General features: G+C 53.6%; 1 protein-coding gene across 4 annotated transcripts; it reads right to left on the reverse strand.

The window, feature by feature from the left end:
- Positions 1-27,592, reverse strand: PPIL2 (peptidylprolyl isomerase like 2). Of its 4 annotated transcripts, none has more exons than XM_025982769.2 (21): positions 27,425-27,592; positions 26,233-26,282; positions 25,366-25,411; positions 22,830-22,892; positions 21,276-21,327; positions 18,375-18,426; positions 15,158-15,249; positions 14,217-14,306; positions 13,321-13,396; positions 12,410-12,570; positions 11,244-11,319; positions 10,636-10,742; positions 10,137-10,226; positions 9,801-9,834; positions 9,145-9,262; positions 4,038-4,094; positions 3,376-3,448; positions 3,202-3,264; positions 2,970-3,112; positions 2,606-2,708; positions 1,850-2,056 (listed from the first exon to the last, which is right to left on the reverse strand). In XM_025982769.2, the coding sequence occupies exons 1-20, from the start codon at positions 27,454-27,456 to the stop codon at positions 2,612-2,614; spliced, it is 1,572 nt and encodes a 523-aa protein (XP_025838554.1). In that variant the 5' UTR covers positions 27,457-27,592; the 3' UTR covers positions 1,850-2,056; positions 2,606-2,611. The 4 variants fall into 4 exon arrangements, with proteins under 4 accessions (XP_025838553.1, XP_025838554.1, XP_072579557.1 ...); XM_072723456.1 differs by having other exon boundaries at positions 1,850-2,335; XM_072723457.1 differs by lacking the exon at positions 1,850-2,056 and adding an exon at positions 2,853-2,859 and having other exon boundaries at positions 2,062-2,697.
- Between the last annotated feature and the right edge of the window lie 165 nt (positions 27,593-27,757).

Genomic DNA, 27,757 nt, shown 5'->3' on the forward strand with positions numbered 1-27,757 from the left:
TTGGTTTTTGTATTGTCTTTTGTGATGGCATTGAAACATTTTTACCAGTGGTCTTAGGCCTTCTTTTGTACTTTTTGGTTTTTAACACTTTTTTTGTTGTTGGTCTTCCAAACAATCGAAGCTCCTTTCGAAACCAAATGAACAGACCGTGAAGCTGGCTCCAGGGAAGGACATTCTCGAGACCACAACCAGATATGCTGGTGGAGTGTTGGAATGTTCCACCCTTTTGAATCCCTAAACAGTAAATATCCTGCGTCTTTTATTTAAATTATTTAAAGTATTTTTGTCCTTGAAGAATGGGGAGGGGATGCCAGGACCATAAATGCATTTAACTTAAAACTATGTAGTGTTTTCTGGCGCAGCACATCTGCTTTAGAAGCGTGGTTTACTTTTGTTGACGTTTTATATCTACATATATATAGTATTTTTGTACCTTAACGCTTATTGTTGATGGCATCTATCAGGTACTAGGTGAGATCAGACATGGGAATTTCTCCAAAAGTCCTTTAATTTACCTGGTGACCTCACCAGGTACTTACAAAATCTCAGTGGTTTTAATATCTAGAAAACTAAATTCCGGAACAACCTACAGAAATGTAAACCCTTGTTTGTCAAAGACCCTTGGGTGGATCTGCAGCCAGGGTGGCCCGGGCCTGCCTGGGGCCAGGTGTGTGGCCACTGGGCGCAGCTGGAGGGACAGATGGACAGCAGTCCGAAGGTTTGCCCCTTTGAGCAGGACTGCCAAGCTCACGTGCACAAGCCTCCTTCAGCCTCCATGTCCAGCCCTCTGTCCTCTGTGTCTGTGTGAGGTTGAACAATAAAGCTTCCAATGTCAGACCTGTCCTTCTCAGTCGCACGTCCTGTCCTGGGCACTCTGCTCTCGGGCCGACAGCCCTGGCTTCCTGCTGGGAGTGTTGGGTCAGGGTCTCCGAGCTCCTGTGGTGGCTCTGGTCTGGTCACCTGGGCTCCCCCTCCCCCAAAGGCTGCAGGGGAAGCCTTCTGGGACACCCCCTCTCCTGGGCCTCCGCCCGCACCCAGAGCCACCAGCAACTACTCGGTGGCCTGCAAGTGTGTTCACCTGGCTGTCACCGCACGCAGCCCTCTCCTCCTGGGTGAACCCGGACCTTGGAGGCATTTTGGGCACAGACACTGGGACACAAGCCTTTCACCAGCTATCAGATGTCTGGATGTAGCCGGGAGGGGTCATGATGAGGTTGTGAAGAGGGCCAGGCCTGGCCATGGGCACAGAGGACTGAGTGGTCACCGTAGAGCCCCAGGCCCTGACTGCACTCATAGGCAGGGTATGCGGAGGGCACGTGCATGGGGGGCACAGACCTTGTTCTCACACGGAGGCGAGCCACTGACTGCTGGGAAGCAAAACGCCAACAGGCTGACGAGCTCTGGGAAGGTGACCCAGATGGCATCTGTGTGGGTGTGTGCAAGGGACTTGAACAGAGGCAGGTGAGACAAGGCGTGGATCTGGGGTTTCAGCATCCGAGATGGGAAAAAGCAGAGCCCAGGTAAATTCTGGAGCCACTACTGACACTCACTGATGGATTTGAGGTTTGGGCGAGGGGAAGAACCGGGGACAGAGCCTCAGAAGCATAGTGTGACAAGCTGGAGGGGGTTGTGGCCTATGCTGACTCAAGGACTAGGTCCCGGGAGTGGAGGTGAGGGGTGGACAGCTATCCCCACGCTCCTGTAGAGGTGCTTTGGGAAGGCCGAGGTAGTGGGGTCAGTATCAAGAATGTGGAAGCCACGCAGGCACACGCTCCAGAATGAACAGTTAGTGAGAAAGGACAGGCAAGCAAGTGCTAAGTTTTTTTTTTTTTTAAGACATAAAAAAATCCCTTCCCTTTTTATTTTTCTAAGTCCAGAAACGCTGGTGAGGCTGGTCTGGAAGCCCTAGTGCTAGGGCGAGGGGTCAAGTGTTTGAGCCAAGGAGGGACCCTGAGGGTGGAAGGGGGGGGTCACGCCAGCTGGGCAGGGCCTTTGGTGCATCCATCAGTAGCAGCAGGAACCGGACAGCTGCTCCACGGGTGCTCCTGTGCCTGTCCTGAGGCAGAGAGGCAGAAGTCCTGGGTGCAGCCCGCACCTGGGCTGGCCAGAGCAGGCCCACGGGGAACATGGCTGTGACCACCCAGAGTCCCTGCTGGGTGGGTGGCCAGGCCCCAGTGAGTCCAGGCAAGAGGCAGCAGAAGAGGTTTTAGAAACTAATGGCAAGGCTCCCGTGCAGGGTCCTCAAGCCACTGGCAGCGAGAGCCACCCAAGGTGTGTCAGCGGAGCGCAGAGCCTGCCCCGAGTCCCCAGGTCGGAAGGTCCGGGGTTTGCGATTCTGTGTGTGTAACCAGGTCCCAGGTGATACACTGAGTACAGTCCCTGAGACGACGACAGCCGGGGTGGGGGAGGGTGGGAAAGCCAGAGTCGGGGGCCCTCCTCGCCCACACTGCTGGCTGGTCTGCGGGCCACAGGAAGGGGGCCTCAGGCAACAAGCAAGAGCTTTAGCGAGGTGTCGTCAGACGGGCAGGTGACGAGGCAGGAAACGCGGGGTTGTGGACACAGGCCCCCGGCCCCCAGTCCCCCCCGGGGATCCAGAGGGGCAGACCTGCTGCTACCATGAGCTGAAGTCCCCAAAGCCTCGGCTGGGCTTCTTCTTGGCCACAGGCACAGCTGTACTGGTTGAGGGCTCTTCCTCTGCTACACGTTTCCTGGAAAGAGAAGGACCAGTTCCTCGAGCTGGAGGCCCACGCCCGCCCACGCCCTCCCACAGCACCTGCTGCATGTGACGTCACAGCCACGCAGTCCCCACCCGAGTCCTCAATCTCCAGCCTGCACGGTGGCCCCCAGGACACCTGCTCACTGCTCAGCCCCGAAGCCTGGTGCTTCCCCGCCGCTGGCACGTTGTGGCCTGTGGGCCTTGGGAAGCCTGGAGAGCACCGTGCAAATGGCGAGCCCCGCACTGCACTCACGTGGCTGCTGGGTTGATGTACTTGCCCACCCCCTGGCGGTATGTCTGGGGCCCCTGGCTCCCCGGCTTGGGCTGGCGGGTTTTCACTGTGCTTTCCGGGGCCGCTGCCTCCTCAAGCTGTGTCCTCTTCCGCTCCTCGGCAATCTGTGGTGGAGCAGGGCAAACAGGTGGCCCTGAGCCCGCAGGCCAGGCCAGTTCCCCGGGGCCCCCGACACCCCCGGTGGCAGCCTCACCTGAGCGTCAGCCTCCTCGTATGGGTCCACAAACACGGTGGTGGAGTCGATGCGGATCTCCTCCTAGCAGCAGACGGAGGCAGTGAGCCAGCGCCAAGAGGCAACAGACCCTCCAAACCTGTCTGCCGGTGCCAGGCCCACACGGCGGTCCCTCCATTCTCCCTTGGCACATACCTTAGGGCGGTCAGTTTTGGGGTCACTCTCCACATTCTCCATGGCTGTCAGTGTGTCAAAGCCCCCGACAACCCTGTGGCAGAGGGACGGGGGTACCTCTGAATGTGCACCAGGGCAGGGTGCCCCCAAGAGCCAAGTCCCTGTGGCCTAGCAGGCAGAGGGGTAGGGATGAGGCGCATGGCCTGGGGAGGAGGGGCTGGGGGGAGAAATAAGAGCAGGGCCAGCGGGCCACCGGCTCTGTCCATAATGTTTTATCGGGACTTAGCCACACCCACTGCTGCCACACTAGCTGCAGTGCCTTCTGACTGCCGAGTAAGGGGTGTGACCAACCACGAAGCCACAAAGCTGGAAATACCATCTGGGCCTTCACAGAACAAAAGCACGGAAAGGATGTGGCCCAGACCAGAGGTCTGGAACCATCTAGAGGAGGACCTGAGGGGGGTGAGTTTGGGCAGGGCCGCCAACAGGTGCGGAGAGTCAAACATCCCCCTGGCCAGAGAAATGCTCCAGGTCCCCACTTCTCCACAGCCAGAACCTCAGCAGTGACACATGTGGGCAGACGGGCACTGAGCTGGACGCGGGGGACAGGCAGTGAGCAGGTCCCCCTGGGAAGGAGCCCACCCCCGCACCAGCACCCTGGACCTCACGGCAGCTTCTCTTACCGCCCGAAGATGGTGTGCTTCTTGTCGAGGTACGCGCAGGAGCGGAAGGTGATAAAGCTGGGAGAGGAGGGGAGGGCAATCAGAAGAGCCCGTGGGCTTCCCCTGCTTGGCCCCCAAGACTTCTAGGCACGCACCAGGCATCCACGTCCCCCAAAAGCTGCTCTGGGGAGCCGAAGCTCACCCGTGTCAGTGGCCTCCACACCCTGCCACCCAGGGGCCCGGGACCCCAGCTCCCCGGGTGGCTCAGGGCACGGCAGCCCAGGAAAGGCCAGGGAGCCTCTGCCTCCAGCCTCAGCTGCTGCCAGCCTCTCCTCGGACAGACCCGCCAGAGCCACAGGCAGAGGCTGCCAGGGCCGGAGAGGGAGACTGGACGCCTGAGCCAGTCCCATCACAAAAGTCTCTGAAAGAACAGACAATATGAACTGGAAGAAAGACGGGCAGGAAAGGAGCAGACACCGAGGAACATGGGTCAACATCCATAAATGCCGATCTAATCAATTTTCACACCAATTTGGTGCAAAAACAAGGGACATTTAATTAAATGCCCAACTCTAGTAATATGGGCTGGGGGGTGGCACAGGCAGGGTCGGTCTGGGACGGAAGGAGGCAGACCAACTGCAGACTTTAAATAAATCTACTTAAAACCAGAAGTGACACAGAACTTCCAAATCAGGAGAAAGAAAAGGAAGAAATGAAAAATATTTTTTAAAAAGGGTACCCAGGAAATCTAAACTAGGATAATAGAACATACGGATACTGACTGGAAAGTTAAGTATGTCCCTCAGACCACCAGGTCGAGTTAAAGGAACCCCAAGTCTAGGCGTGTGCCATTACAGGCAGGCCCTCAAACTTCAAAAATCTGGAAAGCTCCAAGTGAAAGAACAGAACATGTCTAACAAGATGGAGAGAAGCATTCAGGGAGGAATTGGGGGGGCCCAGGGCACGAAGCCACCCCCAGGAAGTGGCATGGGCCAGGCAGCCCTCCTGGGACCCTGCGCGCTGCTGCCCACGTCCCCACAGCCCACGGCACGAGCAGTTGGCGAGAGACAGCACTCCTTCAGAGCCCACCCGGCCTGACCAGCCACAGCCCATGGGCAAGTCACCAGACGTTCACACCCACAACCACACACCTGGACTCTGGCCACCATGTGGGTCTCTCTGCCGGGTGTTTCTAACACAGGTCGGGAAGCTTAAAAGGGAATGAAATAGTCCTCAAGAAAAAAGAAGGGAAGAGAAAAACAATGATAGCACGAACAAAGACACGCCAGGAGTGAGCCAAGTCTACGATTAGTTCTTTGACCTCAGAGGACAGAGGAGGGGAAGCGTGAGCTGTCAGCAGGCAGAGACTCGGAGGTCTACAGCGGTGGAGGGCTGGACGGAAGGTTGAGAAGGGAGAAACACTGGAGGAAGCCAGTGAAGATGGAAACAGAGGCAAGTTACATAAAGTAAAACCAGAGAAGCCCTCCACAAACCATGAAAGAGAGTGGGCATGCAGGCGCAGTGAGGGACGGGAAGGGAGATGCCACGGAAACAAGTCTGGAAATCTAGAGGTGGACCAGTTATGTTCTGGCAAAAGAAAAGCTCCCCAGGTGGCCCATGAAGTGAAAGCAACTAAGGAATGAGCACGAAAGATCCACAGAAGCTGTCCTTGGCCAGCTACCTTACCAAGCAGCCGAGCCCACTGTAAGCTAAGCCACCTCAGGCCACAAAGCAAGGAGGACAGGCTTACCATGCGGGCTGTGGTGCTGGGCCTCAGGCCTGCCCAGCCAGATCTGGGTCCCGGGTGAGGGCAGCAGTATGTGGCCTAAAGCAGCGGCCGGCAGACCTCCCAGCATGGCAAAGACTGGCCCAGTTTACTCCAGGCCAAAACTGTGACAGCAAGGCTGCTCAACCCAGCGGTAATACCCACAAATTCCAGAAGGAAAAGAAAACCATCTTGACCATAGGAACAGATGCTGAGAGAAAAGCATCTGGAAATCCCACAGCCTCTCCCAAAAAGGAGCACGATAATAAATTTGATCAGATGGTAAAACAGCACATAACATGGAGAGCAGGATGTCCACGTCCTCTGCTTACAGGCCTGATGTGAGCTGATTGGTGATCACACCAGAGAGAGGACCACCACCTATCTAGAAAACCTAAGACACTCTTAATAAAAACTATTTGAATTATAATAGAATTTAATAAAGTAGTTAGATATAAAACAGACTTTCTCTATTTGAGCAACAGAATTAGAAAAGAATTCTGATCACAAAAATATCAAAGTATACAATCCTTAAAGAATAGCCTTGGGTGGAAAAACCCTCTAAAACCATACTAAAAGGGATCCCTGGGTGGCGCAGCCATTTGGCGCCTGCCTTTGGCCCAGGGCACGATCCTGGAGACCCAGGATCGAATCCCGCGTCAGGCTCCCGGTTCGTGGAGCCTGCTTCTCCCTCTGCCTGTGCCTCTGCCTCTCTCTCTCTCTCTGACTATCATAAATTAAAAAAAAAATAAAAATAAAAAAAATAAAACCATTCTAAAAGACCAAAAATATACCCTCAGGGAAAGTCAAACCACATCCTTAGATGGAAGCTTTCCTACGTCTATCCTTTCAAAATATCAATGTACCATCACTCCAAATTAGAATCCCCATAGACTCTGCTCTAGATAAAATGATCTCTAAGTTCAGGGAGCCTGGGTGGCTAAGCTGGTGGCGCACACACTCTTCATCTCGGGGTCATAAGTTTGAGCTCCAAGCTGGGTGTAGAGATTACTTTAAAAAATATAATCTTTTGGGACACCTGGGTGGCTCAGCAGTTAAGCGCCACCTTCAGCCCAGGGCGTGATCCTGGAGACCCCGGATCGAGTCCCACATCCGGCTCCCTGCATGGAGCCTCCTTCTCCCTCTGCCTGTGTCTCTGCCTCTCTCTCTTTCTCTCTGTGTCTCTCATGAATAAATAAATACAAATCTGGGGATCCCTGGGTGGCTCAGCGGTTTGGCGCCTGCCTTTGGCCCAGGGAGCAATTCTGGAGTCCCGGGATCGAGTCCCATGTCAGGCTCCCGGCACGGAGGCTGCTTCTCGCTCCTCCTGTGTCTCTGCCCCTCTCCCTCTCTCTCATAAATAAATAAATAAATATTTAAAAATAAATAAATAAGTAAATACAAATCTTAAAAGTATATAAATTAAATTAAATCTTTAAAAAATAATAAAATAAAATCTTTAAATGGGACACCTGGGTGGCTCAGCAGTTGAGTGTCTGCCTTCAGCTCAAGATGTGATTCCGGGGTCTGGGATTGAATCCCGCATCGGACTCCCCACGGGAACCTGCTTCTCCCTCTGCCTACGTCTCTGCCTCTGTCTCTCATGAATAAATAAATAAATCTTTAAAATAAAATATTTAAAAACAAAAATGATCTTAAAGTTCATATTAAAGAGGAAACAACTAAATCAAGGCAAAACACAATGTAGAACAGTGAGGGTGGACTCACCTACTAGAACTTCCTATAGACAGCCAGTATGATTGAGTAGGTGTAATGCTGGTGTGGGAATAACAAACAGGCCATGGAGCAGAAGAGAACCTGGAATGCGACCCCGATTTACACAAGAAGGTAACATGTGCCCAAGAAGAGGAGGCTAAGGAGCCAGGCCTCTCCCAGAACACCTCCAGGAGGAGCGCCTCCTCCGTAGGAAGGACTCCGTAAAGGATGTAAAGGATTTATGGAAAATCACCTGCAATGAGTCACTGAAGCTAGGGGACCATCAGGGTACCAAAGGGAGGTGTTCTACTCTGTGGGGACCCCTCTCGAGAGAGGACACCTGGGGTCCGGGCGGTCCTAGCCCCAGCCTGCTCCCCTGTGCCTGTGGTGTCCAGGACCGAGTAGTCACACTTGACCACAGCTCGGACAGGCAACCTCACAGCAGAGGTGAGTCAGCTGTGGGGCTGCAACCAAACCAGGAAAAGGAGGGGTTACTCTCTAGTGATGCCAGCACAACTGGAGGAAAACAAAATACTTGGCTCACATGTACAGAAACCGTGTATAAATATATAATACAAAAATTAAAACCTTCCCACCTCAAACAACTAAAGTCTTCCAAAACTTCCAGAGATCCCACGAACCAAAGAACTAAGGGTAGACTCCCTGCAGTACAACTAAAAACCATACGAGAAACATACTGGAATATATTTTAAAATATTATGTGGGATCTTTCTAAATAGAAACATCCTGAACCCCGCCCTAACTAAAAGCACTGAAGAAAAATAACAAACCTCCTCATAAAAAGTGAACAAAAAAGAAAGAGTTGGCAAAGAGCAAGCAGAAACCAAAGATTTTTAAAAATCAGAAATAATGAAATGCAGGCAGGTGAACTCCTATAGTTTCCAGAGAAGGAAGGACAGATAGGCCAAGAGAAACCCTGGCTGCCTGGGCTGCCCCATTCCACCCAGCCGGACGGTTCTGCAAGGGAATCCCATCAAACGTGCAGGAAAGCTGCCACCCCCAATGCACCATCACCGACCCCCATGCTGCACAGACCCACCTCCCCCGTCCTGCCCGCCACACAGGTGAGGGCCCTCCGGGAAACTGTCTTGCAGCCACCCCTGCCCCTGCCAGGCTGGGTCTGGCCCCTCCCCTCCCCACACTCACTCCCACTGGGCCCTCACCCACCCCCAACCCCCCGCCTTTCTGTCAGGACCCGGGCCGCCCAGGCCAGTACTCCTGGCCCTTTCTCCCCGCCCTGGCTGACCAGGCCAGGTGTCCCAGGCATCTGACACAGTACTTCGAGCACAATCCTCGGGCCCTCACTAAGTCTCCCCGTTTCTACAAATGCACTGCCTGTCCGAGGCTTCCCCCCACCCCCACCCGGGCCAGCACCTGCTTCCTGCGGCCTTGGCCTCCCTGGGTGTCTGAGCAACCATTCATGTTATTCCTTCACGGGCACCATTCACGTTATTCCTTCACAGGCATGCACCGCAGGGCACGCACACAGGGTGTGGGGAGGGGTGGCAGGTGAGTCTCTTCTAGGGTACTGCCCACCTTCTGGGCGGGGTTCAGGTTGAACTCTTTGCCCCTTAACCACAAAGCTGAGAGAGAGGACCCCCCCACAACAGGCACCCCCTGACTCACAACTGAGACTTGTTGGCGTTGGGTCCCGAGTTGGCCATGCTGAGGACGCCCCGGCCCGTGTGCGAGAGATTGGGCCGGAACTCGTCTTTGAAGGGCTTTCCCCAGTATGACTCCCCGCCTGGAAGAGGAAGCAGAGTGGCTGGCAGCCAGAACGACTGGGTCCCAGCCAAGTGCAACCAGTGGGACACAGCCCAGCCCCAGAAATGTGTCCGAGTCCTGAGGGGCACTACCAAGTCCTTCAGAGGGCAGCCCTGGCCCCGAGGGACCCTCACCACCCTCTCCCCACAGGCCCCACCCAGCCCGCTGGGAGCCCCGCAGGGGAGCCGGACCCCCAGTACAAGGACTAAAGAGTGAAAGCCGTGGGTCATTACCGCTCACAGCACATGGCGGGGAGGGAACGGCCTGGGCCCAGGGAGCCAACAGGCCACCAGGGGGCTCTAGGGGCAGCAAGAGGGCATCCTGTTGCTTCTCCCCAACTGGCTAGGCCTTGCAACCATCTCAAAATGAGAAAACTGAGGGATGTGCCTGAGGTCACACAGCAGGTTGGTAGCTGGCCTATCAGATTCCACATCTGTACCTCTCGGCACGGCCCCCACCCCCACCGCGGCCTACAGAGCAGCCAAAGCTGCCAGGGAAGCCCCTGCACCAGTGCCTACCTGTCCCTGTGCCGGTGGGGTCACCCCCCTGGATCTGTAAAAAGAACAAAAAAGCCAGTCAGCAAGCTGTGCCCCCAAGGCCCTGCCTGGCCCTCGGGCCACTGCCCACCTGCCACGTGGGCTCAAGAGTAAGGACAGGGCCCTCACAGGCTAGCTCTGCACGAGCCCAGCATGGCTGGGCTGGGGACTCTTAGGGGTCAGGCCGCAGGTTCCCCGCCCGAGGAGAAGGGGTTTGCAGCTATGACTCGCAGGAGTCACCTGCAGGACACCTGGACAGAAGTCACACAGCCCTTTGGAGGTGCAAGGCTGTGGCCAGTGCAGACCCTTGTCACTCACCACAAAGTTCCTGATGGATCTGTGGAAGATGGTGCCATCGTAATACTGCTTCTTGCAGAGCTTGATGAAGTTCTCACAGGTCTTTGGCGTCTACAAAAGAGCCCAGATACTTCTGTGAGGTGACGAGCAGCTGACGGGCAGATCGCAACCACCACCCAGGGCCTTAATTGTGCGAGGTGCCAGCCAGCTGCCCGGGCCCGACAAGGTGACACAGGACCTGTGAAGCTGAACGACCAGATGCGTCCATCTGCCGTGACCCTGTAGCGAGGGCCACAGAGACACACTCAGGCAAGTGGGGGCAGGGTGTGCACGCCCCTCCCAGAGCACGGGCCTACGATGTACAGCGAACAGCATCCCCTCCGGGGAGGAAGTATGAGCACCATGCCTTCCAGAGACCAAGTAGAACATTCTACTGTAATACGTACCAAGTGCGGCTGCTTATTTAGACCCTGGCATGGAGCGAGCACGGGCTCGGGGCAGGAACGGCGGCCACACATACCATGTCGCAGTGCAGCTCCAGGTTGAGGTCGCCCTTGTTGGTGTGAAGCCGCACGTAGCCCTTCTTCTTCACAAACTGGTATCGCAGCACGTCCTCATCAATGGCAGCTGTAAACAGAGGCCTGAGCTCCGCACTGCCCTCCAGCTGGGGCAACACCCCTCCAACCCCACCGCCAGGCTCCCGGCCCAGGAGCCTGAGGGTCTGCCCCGCTGAGCACGGGCTCATGGGCCCTGGGCGCGGGACAGGGTAGGTTCTCAGGCAGAGGGAAAAGGAGGAGGGGCTCAGCAGTTAAGCCTAGATACGGAGGATGGTGGGTAGAAGGGGACAGGGGGGCCTGGCAGGCTGACAACATGAGGAGAAGGGATGTGGGGCAGCCCCAGCAGGTGGAGGCAGGGACCTCCTGCCCCGGGCTGGGCCCCCACTGCAGCCACTGCCCGCCCAGACACAGACACCCTTTGAGAAAGGGCCCATTGCTGCCTGACCGTGCCCAAGCTGCCTAAGCACCCGTGGAGGCCAAGCACAGGGGAGCGACGCTCAGTGGAGCCGGCGCCCGGCCTTCAGCCACTGTCAGGCAGCACTGCTGGGGATGGAGGGGCAAAGGCAGCTACCTGCTTCATGTGTGGTCTCTGGAACCATGGCGGTGGATGTGAAGGAGGCGCTGACCTTCCCGGTGGAATAGTGTGCCTGCAGAGGGAACCAGGGGGCACGTGAGTGGCACCCCGGGAAGCCAGAGGGCCTAGATGCTGCCGCTCGGCCCAACTCAGTGCCCTTCCTCCAAAAAACTGTCCCTTGCCGCTGCCCAGAGAGCCTGGCAGGGACTTCCGGGGGGCCTGGCCTGGCCTGCATCGACTCTAAGGGCCCAGGGAACGAGGGGACTGAGCCGGGGTACCGACCACAGAGGGGCCTGCCTGCACGGGAGACTGAGGCCCAGCTGGCCAAGGCTCTCATGTTAACAGAAACCCTGGAGATAAGTAGAAACCGGTCACCCCTGAGGTTCACAGTGTGAGGGACTAATTCCTTTTTAAAGGCTCCAATCTTCTACAGTGAACACACTGCTTTTTTAGTCAGGGAAAAATAAGCCCCATTAGGTTGTATTTTATCTGAAACAGTGACGGAAAAAAAGGGATTTCTTACCCTCAGTAGGAAGCACGACAAAATGCTAAGTGCTGTTGTTTTAGAGAGGTGGGATTGTGAACAAACTGTCTTTTGCAAGTTTTCCTGGGTAATTTGGAGGGCACCTCAGAGCCACCTCTATCCCCCATCCCCCCACAGCCCTACCTGAAGAGGGGAAGGGGCAGCTCTGGGGCCTGATGGGCTGGGGCACAACTCCTAACACCCTCACTGCACACGGGGGCCTCAGGGCCAGCTGGTGAGTGTTGCGAGAAGCAAACGTGTCACTCAGGAGGAGGCCCAGGCAGGGGGCACATGCTGTCCTCTCCTCTCAGCACCATGGCATCCTCAAACACCCCTGCAGTCTCTCCCAGAGGTTCTTCTAGGCAGGAGCTGCACCCACGGGCTGCCCTCTCTGCTGTCCCCAGACACACAGACCTGAGGCTCCAGGCAGCAGTCCACTCAGCATGTCAAGTCCAGACTGCGGAGCTTGGGCTAGGGTGAGATACGGACCATGCGTGGCCCCCAGCACGCCCATCTGCCACCCCTGGCCTCCTGAGGCCCGGCCTCAGTGCAGCCCTCCACATGTACCCCAGGACCCTCTGAGGGTCTGAGATGGGCAGGCTGGCTGAGCTGGCAGCCGTGTAGCCCTCTGCCCACTCACAGCGTTCAGCTTGTCCACTTTCTTCTTCTCCGGGACTCTCATGGTGGCCGCCAGGACCTCGTCCCCTTTGAACTCCTTGTAGAGCTCCTGCAGTGTCTCTCGGGTCTCAGTGTTTGTATTTTTCAAATAATAAGACGGGTCCTGTTTCGCCTTCTCTTCATCTACAAAACAGCACGGGGGCCCTGATCAACCATGGCCCCAGCAATGTCTGCAGACAGGCACGACGGGGACAGGGGGCCACAGCCAGCTCCAACAGCGGAAGCCCAGAACAGGACGCAGGTCGACTACCCAAGCCTCCACACGGTAACACTCTCCTGGTGGCCACAAAGCAGGGAAGGGGGGTGTGGAGGAAGAAAGCAAGGCAAGAGTCCACAAGGGTGGCAAGTGAGCCCGCCCGCAGTTTCCACTGTGGTCGGCTCCGGGCTCTGGCCCCAGCTGTGCTCTGGCCCCAGAGACTGAAACACAGCCCGGAACCACTCAATGCTGGGGGCAGCAGCCACCTAGCTGAGCAGGGGCCACAGTCACCTCCCCTCCTGGGACCTGCTTCCATGCCCGAGGGACCCAGCAGCCCGCATGAACCACCTGTCCCCACAATGGGAACAGAGAATCTCTAAGGAGCAAGGGGGGTCCTTGGGCTGAGTCTTGAGTGGGGAGGAGGCAGCAGCGAGGCCACCAGCGCATGAGGCTGTAGGCACCAAGCATGTGGGTCCCAGCTGGGACTCCACACATCGGGCTCCCTGTGGGTAGGTGCGGTGCTGCCAACCTCAGCACAGAAGCTAAGCATCGGCCAGTCTGGGCTTGAGCTAGACTCCTGGTGCTCTGGTCCCCAGCAAGGTGAGGGTTTCACCCAGAGAGCACTGATCTATTTCACCCAAACCCCTGGCACCCAGAGCAGCCGTAGCTGTACCTACCGGGATCTATTATTTTTATGTTATTCTTAACGTGAAAGAAGTTGGAGACATTGAATTTGTCCAAATTGGTGGGGTCCTGCAGCAAAGAGAACACGTGCAGCACAGTGAGCTGGCAGCAGAGAATGGGGTGTCGAGCTGGGAATGGAGGGCAACAGGGGCCAGGAGAGGGTTCTGCCTAGGCAAGGGCACGAGCAGGGGCAGGGTGGGGACAGTGGCACAAATGGCTGGTCTGCATGCCAAACTCTGTCCCCTGCCCCTCAGCACATGGCTGATGAGCATCCTTTGATGCTAGGCAGCCACAGGATGGACAGACCTCATCATGGGGATGTAGGGAGACACAGGGCATCCACCTTAGGCCTCCCACACACCCTCCCAAGCTCCCTCCAGCCCAGCTGCCAGACACAGAGCCCGCAGTCCTCAGGCCCTGGTGACTGCAAGCAACCCCATGGGAGTGAGTGTGCATGGACCTCTGATGAGGAGGGGACAAGCCATGGACAGGAATGGCCCATGAAGGCCACCCCCAGGGTTTCTAAGTCCAGACCTTTCAGGAACCCACTCAGGTCTGACACCTTGAGGCACGTCCTATGCTCAACCCTGGGGTAGAGCATACACCAGCCCATCCTCTCCCACTTGGATTCGGAGATGGCTTTCAGGGCAGACATGAGTGGCCGTGACAGAGCAAGGACAGGCATTAGGAGAGGTGTGAGAACCAGAGAAGAGCAGCCGTGTGAAGACCTAGACTGATAGCAGGGGCACTGGAGCTGGGGGTGCTGCCAGGAGCTGGGGAGAGCTGAGAAACCAAAACTAGGCAGGCCCCAGAGCCTGGGCGAGGAGGAGGGGTTGGCAGGGGGTACCCCAGTCCTCCCTGGGAATAGCAGTGGCAAGGGGACGCCCACCTGGAGGGTGATGATATCCTGCCGAGAGAAGGGCTCATCTGTCAGCAGGTCTCGGAAGTTCTTGGCCTTGATATTTAGTTGCTCCACTGCCTGCAGCCAGGAGGGAGCACGCTGTTATGGTGCCTGCCCCACTCTGGCACCAGCAGCCTGGAGCCCACCCAGGGGCTGGCGCCATTCCAGGGGTGCGGAAAAGGATGGCACGACCACGTACTCTCTGGGGGCTCACAGCAGTGGCCCCACCATGGAGGACGGAGCTTGCCGAGCCCCAGACACTCGAATCAGCCATCTCAGCAAGGCTCACTGAAGGACACTCCAATGATACACATCTGACGTCAGCAAACAGGCTCAACAACGCTGGCCGTGCATCTCTACCAAGTCCCTCCAACCAAATCTGTGCACGCTTTGGGCAAAAGTGACCCCCAGGCCCCACAGGATAGCGTTGGCGATCCGGACCCTGCCAACAGCCAGGGACAGGTGGGAAAACAGCTCAGAGAGGGCTTCCCTGCAACACAGTGCCCACGCGACTGCTGCTGTACTCTCTGCTGGCCCAGAGCAGCAGGATGTGGGTGGAAATCGGGCCTGCCCACCGCCAGGCCTGCTCACCAGCCTGCATCTGCTCCTCCTGGGGACTCCAGCAGGAGGCAGCAGAGGGGGGCTCAGCGCTCTCCTGGGCCTGCCATCAGAGCACAGGTTCCCTCCCAGGGCCTGATCAGTGAAGATGAAGATTGCAAGGCCAACCCCCCCCCCCCCCCCCCCCCCAGTATAAAACAACCTCCCAGGTTTCAGGTCAGGAGGCCACAGGAAGGGCTCTAGCACGTAAGCTCCACAGGGACAGGCTGTGCCCACGGCGCCCGGTGCACCCTCAGCACCTGGGTGCTGAGGCATATACCTGGGGCATATACCTGAAGAACCTATATGTGCCGCAGCTCCTGAGAACCCACCTCATAGGTGTACACGTTGCCGGTGGTCCTGATGGCTACGATGTGGGTGTTGTTGGTGAATACAGTGAACAGCACTGGGCAGTGGTACTTTCCTAGAAAGAAGACACACGCCAAGAGACCAGAGAAAGGAGACATTGTGTCAGCATGCCCTGAACCTCCGAAGACCCAGAGGGACAGCCAGCTGCTCAAGCCCCCTGTTCCAATCCCACTGAGAAACTCCTACTCGTCCCGCAAAACCCAAACCCTACGTGGTCTTCCTTGGAGTCGTCTGCTCCATCAGCCCCCAACACGCTGCTAGCAACCACCACCCCTCCTCCATCTCAGATCTTGCCATATTCCCCAACCTCCTATACGCCCCCCCATTCCCTCGCTGTGTCATTGCAACAAACTCCCACTGCCCTCCTTGCCCGTGCCCTCCGACTCCACACCAGGCAGCCAGAAAGCCCATTCAAGTAAGTCTTAACAAACTATGAAAAAAGAGCAGGAGAGTATCTACAGATTGAGAGACTTAGGCGATACCAACCACACAAAACTGTGTGGATTTTTTAAAAATCTTGATTTGAAAACTATAAAAAAAAAGATCATGAAAGTATTCCAGATTCTGACCACTGGCTGGGTTACTTGATGACACTAAGGAATTCCTGTTAACTTTTTACGTGGAACAACGGTACTATATTTAAAAAAGTATTTTAAATCCTTATCTGTTAGAGATATACACTGAAGTACTTAAGCATGAAACGACACATTTCTGATCATCTGCTTCAAAATTACCTAAGCAGGTGCCACAGGGGAGCACAGGTAAAATCACACAGTCCTAAGTGGATGGGAACTGAAGCTGGGTGATGGCTACAGGGCAGGGGATCACCGTACTAAGTCTCTCTACTTTCATGCATCTGAAGTTTTCAATTAAAAACAAAAAAAAGGGGGGCGCCTGGGTGGCTCAGTCAGTTAAGCACTCGACTCTTGATTTCAGCTCAGGTCATGATCTCAGGGTCCTGGAATGGAGCCCCTCATCGGGCTCCATACTCCACGTGGAGTCTACTTGGGGATTCTCTCTCCTATCCCTCTGCCCCTTCTCCTCCTCACAAGCAAGCACACACCCATGCTCTCGCTCTCTAATAAATAAGTACATCTCTAAAATAACAATAAGGCAAAAGGGGCTCCTGGGTGACTCAGTCAGTTAAGCGTCCAACTCTTGATTTCAGCTCAGGTCTTAATCATAGGGTTAGGAATGTGAGCCCTGCAGTGGGCCCCACGCTGGGTGTGGAGCCTACTTAAAACAAAACAAAACAAAAAAGGCAAAAAAAGGTGCTTGCTGTTCAAAATTATTATTATTTTTTTGGTCAAAATTATTTAAAAAGGGATCCCTGGGTGGCACAGCGGTTTGGCGCCTGCCTTTGGCCCAGGGCGCGATCCTGGAGACCCGGGATCGAATCCCATGTCGGGCTCCCGGTGCATGGAGCCTGCTTCTCCCTCTGCCTGTGTCTCTGCCTCTCTATCTCTCTGTGACTATCATAAATAAATAAAAAAATTTAGGGATCCCTGGGTGGCGCAGCGGTTTGGCGCCTGCCTTTGGCCCAGGGCGCGATCCTGGAGACCCGGGATCGAATCCCACATCAGGCTCCCGGCGCATGGAGCTTGCTTCTCCCTCTGCCTGTGTCTCTGCCTCTCTCTTTCTCTCTGTATGACTATCATAAATAAATAAAATTAAAAAAAAAATTTAAAAAAAAAATCCTATTTAAAAAAATTTAAAAAAAAATTATTTAAAAAAAAAAAATAACACAGGTGAATAGTCAGATCTCATCTCTCCTCTCTGGCCAGCATCTGAGAGACCCGTAGTTGCCTGGCCCCTGCACAACTGCTCTGCACCGTCCCCAACTCAGACTCCTCCAACCACCTGCTTCCACTCTCACACTGTTCCAGCAACACAGGCCTCCTTAGGACCTTTGCAGTGGGATGCTTTCCCCCCACATCTCACGCCTCCTCCCTCATTGGATTCCCACTCAAACCCTGTCAGTGTGTCTTGCTAGGACTCTCTCCTCCCCTGCTCCTGAAATCCAGTTGCTGGCAGAGGCAGCATCTGACACACTATGATCAACTGTTTTCCAGTTTCCTCCCTCACCATAATGCAAGCTTTCTTTCATTCCAGGAAATGACCTGTTTTGCTCTCTGCACATGAGAAACACTCAGTAAGTATGTGCTGAATGAGAGACACACTGTGGGCCTGAGTTGACTGATCTCAGAGAAGGTCCATGGGGCTTGGCTACCTGCGTGGAGCTCCTCAACCTCCAGGGACTATCCACAAAGCACTGTGCTTCTGGTCTGTCAAGGCCATTCTCTCATTTACGGTGAGCTGGCAACCACTGTGGGCCAGGCTCTGGGGTGCCACAGGAGTGTCAGGCCCCAGCTTCAGGTGCCTCAGCACCTTCCCGGAATGCACACACAAGCAAGTGCAGACAGCCTCAACCTGGCATCTGCACAGGTCAAGGGAACTATGCCAGGCCCCCAAAGAGCCAAAAGCAAGGTTGGTGCCCGTGGGGGTCATCTCAGCTCTGGCATCTGACAAATAAAAAGGCCAGAGGGTGCCAGGGGCTAGAAAGCAGGACCCCTGGGCGAAGGTGGGGCTTCACAACCAGAGGTGAGTGAGGAGAAGCCCACCCAGAGAACTGTTCAGCAAATCCATCACACCACCGCACCCACCTGCCCCGGGCCTCAGCCTGAGCAGCTCCTGCCCTTGGCAACGAGAGGACCAGGACTTACAGCCAGAGTCCATGCCCACAGGGCCCAGCTGTATGCAGCTGTGAGCAGCCCTCATGGCCCCACTGCCCTTCTGGGAAGAAGTGACCAAAACTCAACACTTCACCCTCCACCCTACTCCCAGCTTTAAACTACCTGGACCTTTAAGGAAAAATTATGTTAACTATATATATATTTTTTTTTAAATTGGGATAAAGTACACACAACGTTTGCCATTTTAACCATTTTTATTATTTTAAGTAATCTTTACTGCCAATGTGGGGCTTGAACTCACAACCCTGAGATCAAGAGTTGTGTGCTCCACTGACGGAGCCAGCCAAGGCACCCCTACATCTTTGAAAAATTAAAGTGTCTGGCTTAATCAGAAAGGAATGATGGATTCTGCAGAGAACTCAGTGAAAGGCAGGGTCATTGGAGTCTGTGGCACCATCTCCGATTGATTGTAAAAGGGATCACTCACCTTCCTTGTTCTTTGCAAAGTTCAGCTTGATCAGGGACCTCCCATCCAGTTTCTGGAAAAAGAATAATTATTAATAACAAGTAAGTGACTGATGTGAAGAAATGCCGAGCCTATGAGGCTAGGTGAAGCAGAGAGATGGGAAGAGTCGCTGACCCTGCAAGCCTTCATAGCTACAGGCAAGAGGTGCTGCCCCTAGCCAAACTGTGGAAGGAGCCTCGGTATCCACTGAAAGATGAATGGATAAAGAAGATGTGGTCTATGTATACAATGGAATATTCCTCAGCCATTAGAAACAACAAATACCCACCATTTGCTTCAACGTGGATGGAACTGGAAGGTATTATGCTGAGTGAAGTAAGTCAATCGGAGAAGGACATTGTATGTTCTCACTCATTTGGGGAATATAAATAATAGTGAAAGGGAATATAAGGGAAGGGAGAAGAAATGTGTGGGAAATATCAGAAAGGGAGACAGAACATAAAGACTCCTAACTCTGGGAAACGAACTAGGGGTGGTGGAAGGGGAGGAGGATGGGGGTGGGGGCGGATGGGTGACGGTCACTGAGGGGGGCACTTGACGGGATGAGCACTGGGTGTTATTCTGTATGTTGGCAAATTGAACACCAATAAAAAATAAATTTATTATTAAAAAAAAGAGGTGCTGCCCCAAGGGCCCCCAGGGACCCAGCAGCAACGTAGAGGAGAGGGGCTGCACAGTGGAACCCCCATCCTCAGAGTGGCATACCGACTCGCTCACAGGGGCAACCCCCCAGCTAGAGGCCAAGGATGGAGATCTGTTTTATACTTCTCCAGTGTTCACACATTTTTAGTGTGAGCCCTGATCCACCAATTACGTCTGAAGTTAAAAATTAATATTATTTTTTCATATGGGTGGTGAGTACACAGCTGTGCCCCTAGTGTTCTGCTGAAGGACTATTTAAGAAAAACAAAACATTAAAAAGTGGGTCGTGGGGGAAATGAGCCCGTGCTGGCCCTCCTCATCCCACCTCCGCCCCAACTGCTTGATCTGACTCCATGCACCTAAGTCCCTCCCGCTTGGGGCTCTGATTCTGAGGGATCTGCTTTCCCACTGAAGCCCTGCTGGCCTGGAATGCCAAGCACAGGCCAGATCACCTGGTTCCACCTGTCTGTCCCTGGAATCTCTGGCACAGGCCATGCTAACTGATTCAGTCCTCACAAGATGGGACTCCACTGGAAGGCTCCTACTGAGCTCTCCCCTGCCCTGCGGAAACACAGAGCCTGATGTGATGGCCCAGCAAGACCCACAGGACCACAGGTAACAGCAATCTGGGGTCAGCCTCTCTGTGCCACCCCGTCTGCCTCCATCCTGATCCAAGTTTACACAGTACCTCTCATGCAGACAAGGGCATAACCCCTGGCTGCTTTCCCCTTCCACCCTGGCATCCCTCTAGTCCCATTTCCCACATTGCAGCCAAAGTGAGCCTTTAAAACACAGGCCAAGGGCGCCTGGGTGGCTCAGTCAGCTCAGTCTATCTTCGGCTCGGGTCATGATCCCAGGGTCCTGGGATCGAGCCCCGAATCGGGCTCCCTGCTCCGCATGGAGTCTGCTTCTCCCTCTCCCCCTGCTGCCACTCTGCCTGCTTGTGCTCTCTCTGTCAAATAAATGAATAAAATCATAAGTAAATAAATATACAGGCCAGGTCACAAGATACTTCTGCCTAAAACCCTGCCTGGCTTCCAGCACCGTCAGAACAAACCTGAGCTCCCCCCAGGGCCTTCAAGGGCCTCCTGACATAGCCTTGGACTATCTGCTACCATCTCCCCCCATCTCCAGTCTTAGCTTCAGTGGCGCTGCTCTACAGATGTGCCCAAAGGCCTCCACCCCAGGTTCCCTGTTGGTGAGCCTCTTTCCCAGAGCTGACCGCCCGCAGGCCCTGCATGCAGGGCAGGCTAACACCTCTCTGAGTAAGTAGATGCAATTGAATAACTGAAGAAGTGGGCCTGTGCAAGAGAACGAGAGGGCTCCGAGACATAAAGGGACCACCAGAATGTGGAAAATGTAGCAGCACCACGGGTTTATGATGGAGCACACAGTGTGGGGACAAAAAAAGTGAATTAGCTGGAACTTGGCTCTGGGGCCCTCTTCCCAAGCGGTACAAAATTCCTGACACTGGTGTATGTGTGACACATAAGAAGCTGCTTAACCTCACTCACGATAATATAAATTAAGAGGCGCTTGGCTGGCTCATAGTTAGTGGAACATTCAACTTTGATCTCAGGGTTGTGGGTTTGAGGCCTACACCCTGTGGGTGTAAAGATTAAAAATAAAATCTTAAAAAGAGATTAAAAAACACTTTCATCCTGAAGAATGAAAATTTCAAAAAAATTGGTACTCAGGGTTGTTGAAGGTAGCGGGAAACAGGCAACTTCTCCGGAGGACAATTTGCTAGTAGCTACCAAAACTGAAAACGCACCCACCCCGTGACCCAGCAGTCCTAGGAGGACACTCATACACGTGTCCAAAGAAACGTGCATGAGGGTGTTCGCTGTCCACCGTCAGGAACAGCAGGTAACTTCAAATAAACTGCAGCAGCCACCACAGAATGCTGCAGGGCCCTATGCATGGACATTCAGATCTCCAACATGCTGTGGGGCACGAAAGCAAGGTACACAGGGGTTCATGCGTGTGACTGCATCCATGGCCCAACGGAAGCAGAGGGACATCTGTCCATATGCATGTACGTGTAGGGAACATTTCCAGAAAGGAACCGTGTGGGTAAGTGGGGAGGACAGTCCCGCTCACGAGGCCCTATGAACAGCCCTCTACCACACTCGTGCATACTAGAAAACCACAGAACAAAAGGACAGATGAGAAGATAGCATTCACCGGCATCCCTCAAACTCCCGCCCAGCTACCTACCTCTCCGTTGCTGGGGTTGGTCCCATACTTCTTAAGCCAAGGGACGATGTTACTAAAGGGAAGAGAAGACAGGAGGGGAGTTAGGTGCAGCCCGGGGATGAGGCCACAATCCAGGAGGACTGCATCCAGGCGAGAGCTGCAAATGGGCTTCGCTCCACTTCACTTCTGTTAGCACCTTGTCTTGACCAAAGAAGTCAGGGAGTGTTTCTGGATACATGGGTTTCCACGTATCCAGATACATGAAAATGCTGATAGGGTCATACAATGAGATACTGAACCAGCATTGAAAATTAGGCTTCGGGCAGCCCCGGTGGCTCAGCGGTTTGGCGCCGCCTTCAGTCCAGGGCATGATCCTGGAGACCTAGGATCGAGTCCCGCGTTGGGCTCCCTGCATGGAGCCTGCTTCTCCCTCTCCCTCTCTCTCTCTCTCCTCTCTGTGTACTCTCATGAAAAAATAAATAAAATCTTAAAAAAAAAAAAAGAAAGAAAGAAAATTAGGCTTCCAGGGGTACCTGGGTAGCTCAGTGGTTGAACGTCTGCCTTTGGCTCAGGTGGTTATACTGGATCCTGGGATTGAGTCCCACATTGGGTTCCCCGAGGGGAGCCTGCTTCTCCCCCTGCCTATGTCTCTGCTCCTTTCTCTGTGTGTCTCATGAATAAATAAATAAAATCTTTTTTAAAAAATTAGGCTTCCAGAAAATTCTGAATGACACAACTAAGTGAAAAATGGAGAACTATCTTTGCAATATTACCTTAACCATGTTAAGGTAAACTAAACTCAGAAAAAGAGAAGCATAAATATTGGCAATAGGGGCATCCCTGGGTGGCTCAGAAGTTTAGCGCCTGCCTTCAGCCCAGGGCGTGATCCTGGAGTCCTGGGATCAAGTCCCACGTCAGGCTCCCTGCATGGAGCCTGCTCCTCCCTCTGCCTGTGTCTCTGCCTCTCTCCCTCTCTGTGTGTCTCTCATGAATAAATAAATAAATCTTAAAAAGTATATATTGACAATAGCTATCCTGGATAGTGTGATTACAGTAAATTTTTCTTTTTACTTTGAAGTACTTTCCACATTTTCTAAAAAAAGACTGAAACATAAAAACTTACAGAAGTTTATTTAAATTGGAACATAAAACTGAGCATCAGGCTTCAAAACAAAGCACTGGGAAAATATGTAACTAAATTACGGCTCTGCTTTCATAAAGTAAAAAGTACTCAGTTAACATTCTGAAAAGGTATAGATAGGCCGATGAGAACAGCAGGGCCCCCAGGTGTGGGGAGAGATCTACGCACCCCAGGCAGGGACGGCAGCACCTGCCACCAAGGCTGCCTGCCCAGGGGACACAGCTACACTGTGGCCTCATCCTTGAGGCTCTGCAAGTCCCTCCTGGGTCCCCAAGAGGCCACCTGGGGCTACCCAGGCTGCCAAGACTGCAGCATGGCTGGCTTAGCACAGCCTGAAGCCACAAACCCTCCAGCTGGTCCCATATCCCCATTTTCCCTGTGGGTGTCAACAGTCTCACCCCTTTTGTTAGCTGAAAAGTCGAGGGAATACTCACAGCAAGTCAAAGACGATGCCTTCAGGGGTGCAGACCGGGTAGGCAAAGGGCTGCAGAGAGAGACTGAGAAAGGACAGAGTCACTTGAGGTCACACAGCAGCTCCCATGACATCTTGCTTTGCTCCTCCCTTCTTCCCTCCAATTATGGGACTCCTCGGGGTGCCAGTACAGAGGTGACCCCCACACCCCCACTCCTCAGAAGCTCCCTGCACAAAGCAACAAATACAAGGCAAGGGTCCAAGAGGTACCGAAGGGGCCTTGGGACGACAGCAGCCTGGTTGTCCCCATGCTCTCTGCTGTGTCACATAACACACGTATCTTCACGTTTGAGCCAAGAAGAGGTTCCTGGAGGTAGCCTTGGGGTGGCAGGACTGGATTTCACTCCCTAAAACTGCACACAGCAGGCAGGCTACACTCTTCTACTGAGAACTGCCCTCTCAACCCAAGAGACTCCAGTGGAGCTATCGTGGTCTGGGGGTGCCCTGTTTGCTCCTGACTTAAGAGTGTGCACACAGTTCCCCCCATCATTTCCAGGGCGTAGGCACATGACTCAGGCATGTGTCCTAGGAGCCCTGGATAAGTCCTAATACACAGACATGGGAGTAGAGGGGTCTGCCACAAGCCATTTGCTACCTTGTGGAGGGTCGGCTTAGGAAAAGCAGAACCTCCAGGTGAAGGGAAACTGTACCTGGTGAACTTCCTTGAGCTAACACCCTTTTTTCTCACATGAGGTTTTTAGAGCTAGCCATCAAGATCCCAGACTGACCTGGCTTGTCTGTATAGCAGTTATCTCTAACTTAGGTCTGGACAGGCCAGCCCCCTGGACCTGGACAGCCAGGCAGCTCTAGGGTCGTCTCCCCATATGCTGCCGCAGTAAGTCCTCAAGGGGTCACCTTGCCACCTCCCTTTCTGGCCCAACCTATTGCTTTAACCCAGGGGTGATCCTGCTGCGGGGGACTGATGAAACAGGACCCAACGCCAAAGTAAGCTCCAAACGACAAGACACTGTACGTGCATCTTCTCCCAAACGGGCCCTGAAGGGCATATCCTCAAAGCACATTTTTACCCAGAACTCCAGCTAGTTAAAAAGTGGCTGAAACCCAGTTTAGAGACCTCTTGGAGGAACTGGGAGCCAAGGATGAAAGTACTTCCATAAAATCCATTCATTTGGGCAGCCCGGGTGGCTCAGCGGTTTAGCACCACCTTCAGTCCAGGGTGTGATCCTGGAGACCCGGGATCGAGTCCCATGTCGGGCTCCCTGCGTGGAGCCTGCTTCTCCCCCTGCCTGTGTCTCTGCCTCTCCCTCTCTCTGTCTCTATGAATAAATAAATAAAATCTTAAAAAAATAAAATTCCATTCATCCCCACTCTGAATGAGATCACATTCCCATGAGGCTGATGACAAAACTTGGTGGGGAGAAATCTAGCCAATGATGCCTGGGTCTCACCTGCTGACCCTCCCTGAGCAAGTGCCATGAATAGGGAAAAGCCCTGACTCAGGGCTACATGGGAGTCTCCTGGGGCAAATCGAGTAGCTGCTACCCTGGCCCTTCCTATACCCCTACCGCCCTGTGGGGTCTGGCTGAGATAACTAGGAGAGCTCTATCAGGTCTCAAGGCTCATCGTCATCTATAGAATCAGAACCCAACGGGACACACACACATGGTGTAGGTGTCCAGCAGGGATGATCAAGCTTGAGTTTGGGGAAACTCAGGCCCAAACGGACTATTCCCAAACCCCCAATGTCTTAAGGTTCATTAATCCTAGCCCCACTTCTCCAGCAGACCCACCTTCTGTTCATACACATGAACGTCCATCCCGCCACGGTGGGAGGAAGCATCTCAGTGGCTCTGCAGCTGGGTCTCTCCCCATACCCACCAGTAACCTGTGTTCCCAGGGAAGGGGGGAGGGGCTCACAGTATCATGACTGATTATCAATGCTATTACTTAGACTCTGTATTAAAAGTAAAGCATGAAAGACATGGGCCTGGAGTCCAACCTCAATGGCATCACTTCCTGGATGTGACACCTGGGTGAAGGACTTCCCACTTCTAAACACTGATCCTCTCAAGTTAAAATAGGCTTAACAGCAGAGTCTACTGACCTTAGAAAGTAAGAAAGAGGAGAAAATAAACAATGCATAAATATACAAAGAATGAGCACACTAAGTATTAGTTCTTATCATTGTGAGGTCACTTTCTCTCAGTTTAAGGAAGATCTAGGTGGGGGAACACAGGCAGAAACCACATCTGGGGCCCCTGGATGGCTCATGTTGGGCACGTCCCTTCAGCCTGGGGCATGATCCGGGGTTCCAGGATCAAGTCTCACACTGGGCTCCCTGCATGGAACCTGCTTCTCTCTCTGCCTGTGTCTCTGCCTCTCTCTGTGTGTGTCTCTCATGAATGAATAAATAAAATCTTTTTTAAAAATTTTAAAAAAAGAAACCACATCTGCATCCCCCAAGGATCAGGTTCACTGTCAAATAATGAGTATCAGAGAACAGCTCAGAGGAACAGATGAACACTCAAAACTCTTACCTGCAGTGATCAAAAGGTAAACGACGAAAATTTGCTTGTGGGATATCTGTTTAAGATGAAAATAAAACAAAGTTTATTCTATGAATAACTTTATGTAGGTGTTCCTACCAACAATTCAATTCCATGTTAAGAAAAACTTCGTGTAAATTACCTAGTGCAAAAACTGCTGTGGCTTAAAAACCTTTCAATAGGTAGAACACGTGGAGGACATCAAGAAAGAACTTAGAGGGCAAAGTACATATTTGCTTAAGCCACTGCGGCTGGGTTTCTCCCACAACCCTCACATCCCTGCTTAGGGCCTTGCTTGGCTTTCCAAGACAACTATGTTGGTTTTACCTCCATCAGCAATTATTGAGTATATAATAATTGTTACTCTTTTTACTGGAACCTTGACAGCTTTGGGTATTATCATTCTTTTTATTTTTTATTAACTTGACAGAAGAAAGAATGTTATTTTAATCTACATCCAAAAATATCATCACTGGGGTGCCTACGTGGCTCAGTTGGTTAAGCTGACTCTTAATTTCAGCTGAGGTCATGGTCTCAGGGTCATGAGATTGAGCTCCACATCAGCATGGAGTCAACTTGAGATTCTCCCTCCCTCTGCCCTCGCTCGATCTCACATGCTCTGTTAAAAAAAAAAAAATCGCCACCAAGAGGATTAAGCATTTTTCTTGGATATGTTTAGTGAATTTCTCCTTTGTGAATTATCTGCGTTCTAAACGCATCCATCTGCTACACTTTCTGTGTTCTTGCTCACTGTTAATTTTTACAGTCTCATTGTCTAGTGAAGATAGCGCCCTTAATTACAACCTCCCCCATGACACACATCCACACCAAGGGAACCAGAAGGATTGCATACCTTACCTGGTTTCTTGCCACCATAGAAGTGAGTATATTCAGCACAGGTAATGTACCTGAAGAAGAGAGAGAGAGAATCTTACTACCATCTCCCTTTATAAAGAGAACAGAGTCTCTGGAAGTAACTGATGACTCAATCATTTCACTCATTCAGCAAATGCTTATTAAACAACTACTATGGTGCAGCCCAGGTGGCTCAGCGGTTTAGCGCCACCTCCCGCTCGGGGTGTGATCCTGGAGACCCAGGGTTCCCACATCGGGCTCCCTGCATGGAGTCCGCTTCTCCTTCTGCCTGTGTCTCTGCCTCTCTCTGTGTGTGTCTCATGAATAAATAAATAAAATCTTCATAAAAAAATAAATTTGAGGGATCCCTGGGTGGCGCAGCGGTTTGGCACCTGCCTTTGGCCCAGGGCGCGATCCTGGAGACCCGGGATCGAATCCCACATCGGGCTCCCGGTGCATGGAGCCTGCTTCTCCCTCTGCCTGTGTCTCTGCCTCTCTCTCTCTCTCTCTGTATGACTATCATAAATAAATAAAAATTAAAAAAAATAAATAAAAATAAATAAATTTGAGATATCAGACCTCCAACTGGAGATGCCGAGTAAGCAGCTGACTACTCCAAGAGGGGATACCACAAGGGAGAATGTAAAGGAGAAAAAAACGTGGAGGACATGGATGTACCAAGTCTGTGGGAGAGGGAGAAGGATCCAGCGAAGGGGCCTGAGAAAACAGTGGCCGCTAAGGCAGAAGGAAAATCAAGAGCATAAGGTGTCCCACATGCCGAAGAAGGGCTTCAGGAGGATCGAGATGGTCAACTGTGTCACACGCTGTTGAGAAGCCCAACAAAATGAGAATTGAGAGCTGACCACTAGACTTAGCAACAGGTAAGTTACTGGGATTCTGACAAGAGTTGGGCTTGGGAGAAAAGCCTGCCTGGAGTGATTTCAAGAGACACAAGAAGGCAAGGGGCTGACTGAGGAGCCGCGCTCGCGAGTGCAGACCGGGCGGGAAGGCCGCGCTCGGAGGAGGGCGCCTACGACGGGTTAGAACCGGCAGCCGGAGACCTCGGCGCCCGGGGGGTCACTGCCCACCGGGGAGGGGGCGGAGGCTTTCCGGACCCAGCGGCCTCGGAGCGTGGCTCTGGGAACCAGCTGGGGGGTGGGCCAGGCGGGCACGGAGGCCGAGCGGCTCAACTCACATCTTGTCCTTCTGATGCTGTCGCTTCCCCATGACGGCGGCGGCGGCGGCGCTGGCAGCGCCAGGGCCAGCGAGGGCAGAGAAACGACTGTCAACAACTCAGACTCCGACTTGTCCGCCGAGCTCCCTAATTACTTCCGGGTCCCGCGGCCCCGCCCCGGAAGCGGGCGCAGGGCGGACCGGAAGCGCAGCGTCTGGAAGCGAGTGCGCATGGGCACGGGGTGCGGTGGGTCCTGGGGCTCAGGTCCTGGTCAGGTGGCCGCGGGAGGCGGGCTCGGGACCCCTCCACGTGCGCACCAGCTGTGGCCCCGTCCGTCCCTGCTCAAGCCCGCCC

This window comes from Vulpes vulpes, chromosome 10, assembly GCF_048418805.1.
Source record: "Vulpes vulpes isolate BD-2025 chromosome 10, VulVul3, whole genome shotgun sequence".
NCBI classification, from domain to species: domain Eukaryota; kingdom Metazoa; phylum Chordata; class Mammalia; order Carnivora; family Canidae; genus Vulpes; species Vulpes vulpes.

Bases quoted from the DNA above. Each gene is read 5' to 3' on its own strand.
- PPIL2 (XM_072723457.1), bottom strand. From the start codon at position 27,456: ATGGGGAAGCGACAGCATCAGAAGGACAAGAT. The intron at 26,283-27,424 runs GTGAGTTGAGCC...TCTCTTCTTCAG, and splicing joins CAGCATCAGAAGGACAAGAT to GTACATTACCTGTGCTGAAT. The intron at 14,307-15,157 runs GTGGGTTCTCAG...TCCTGGCTGCAG, and splicing joins GCAACGTGTACACCTATGAG to GCAGTGGAGCAACTAAATAT.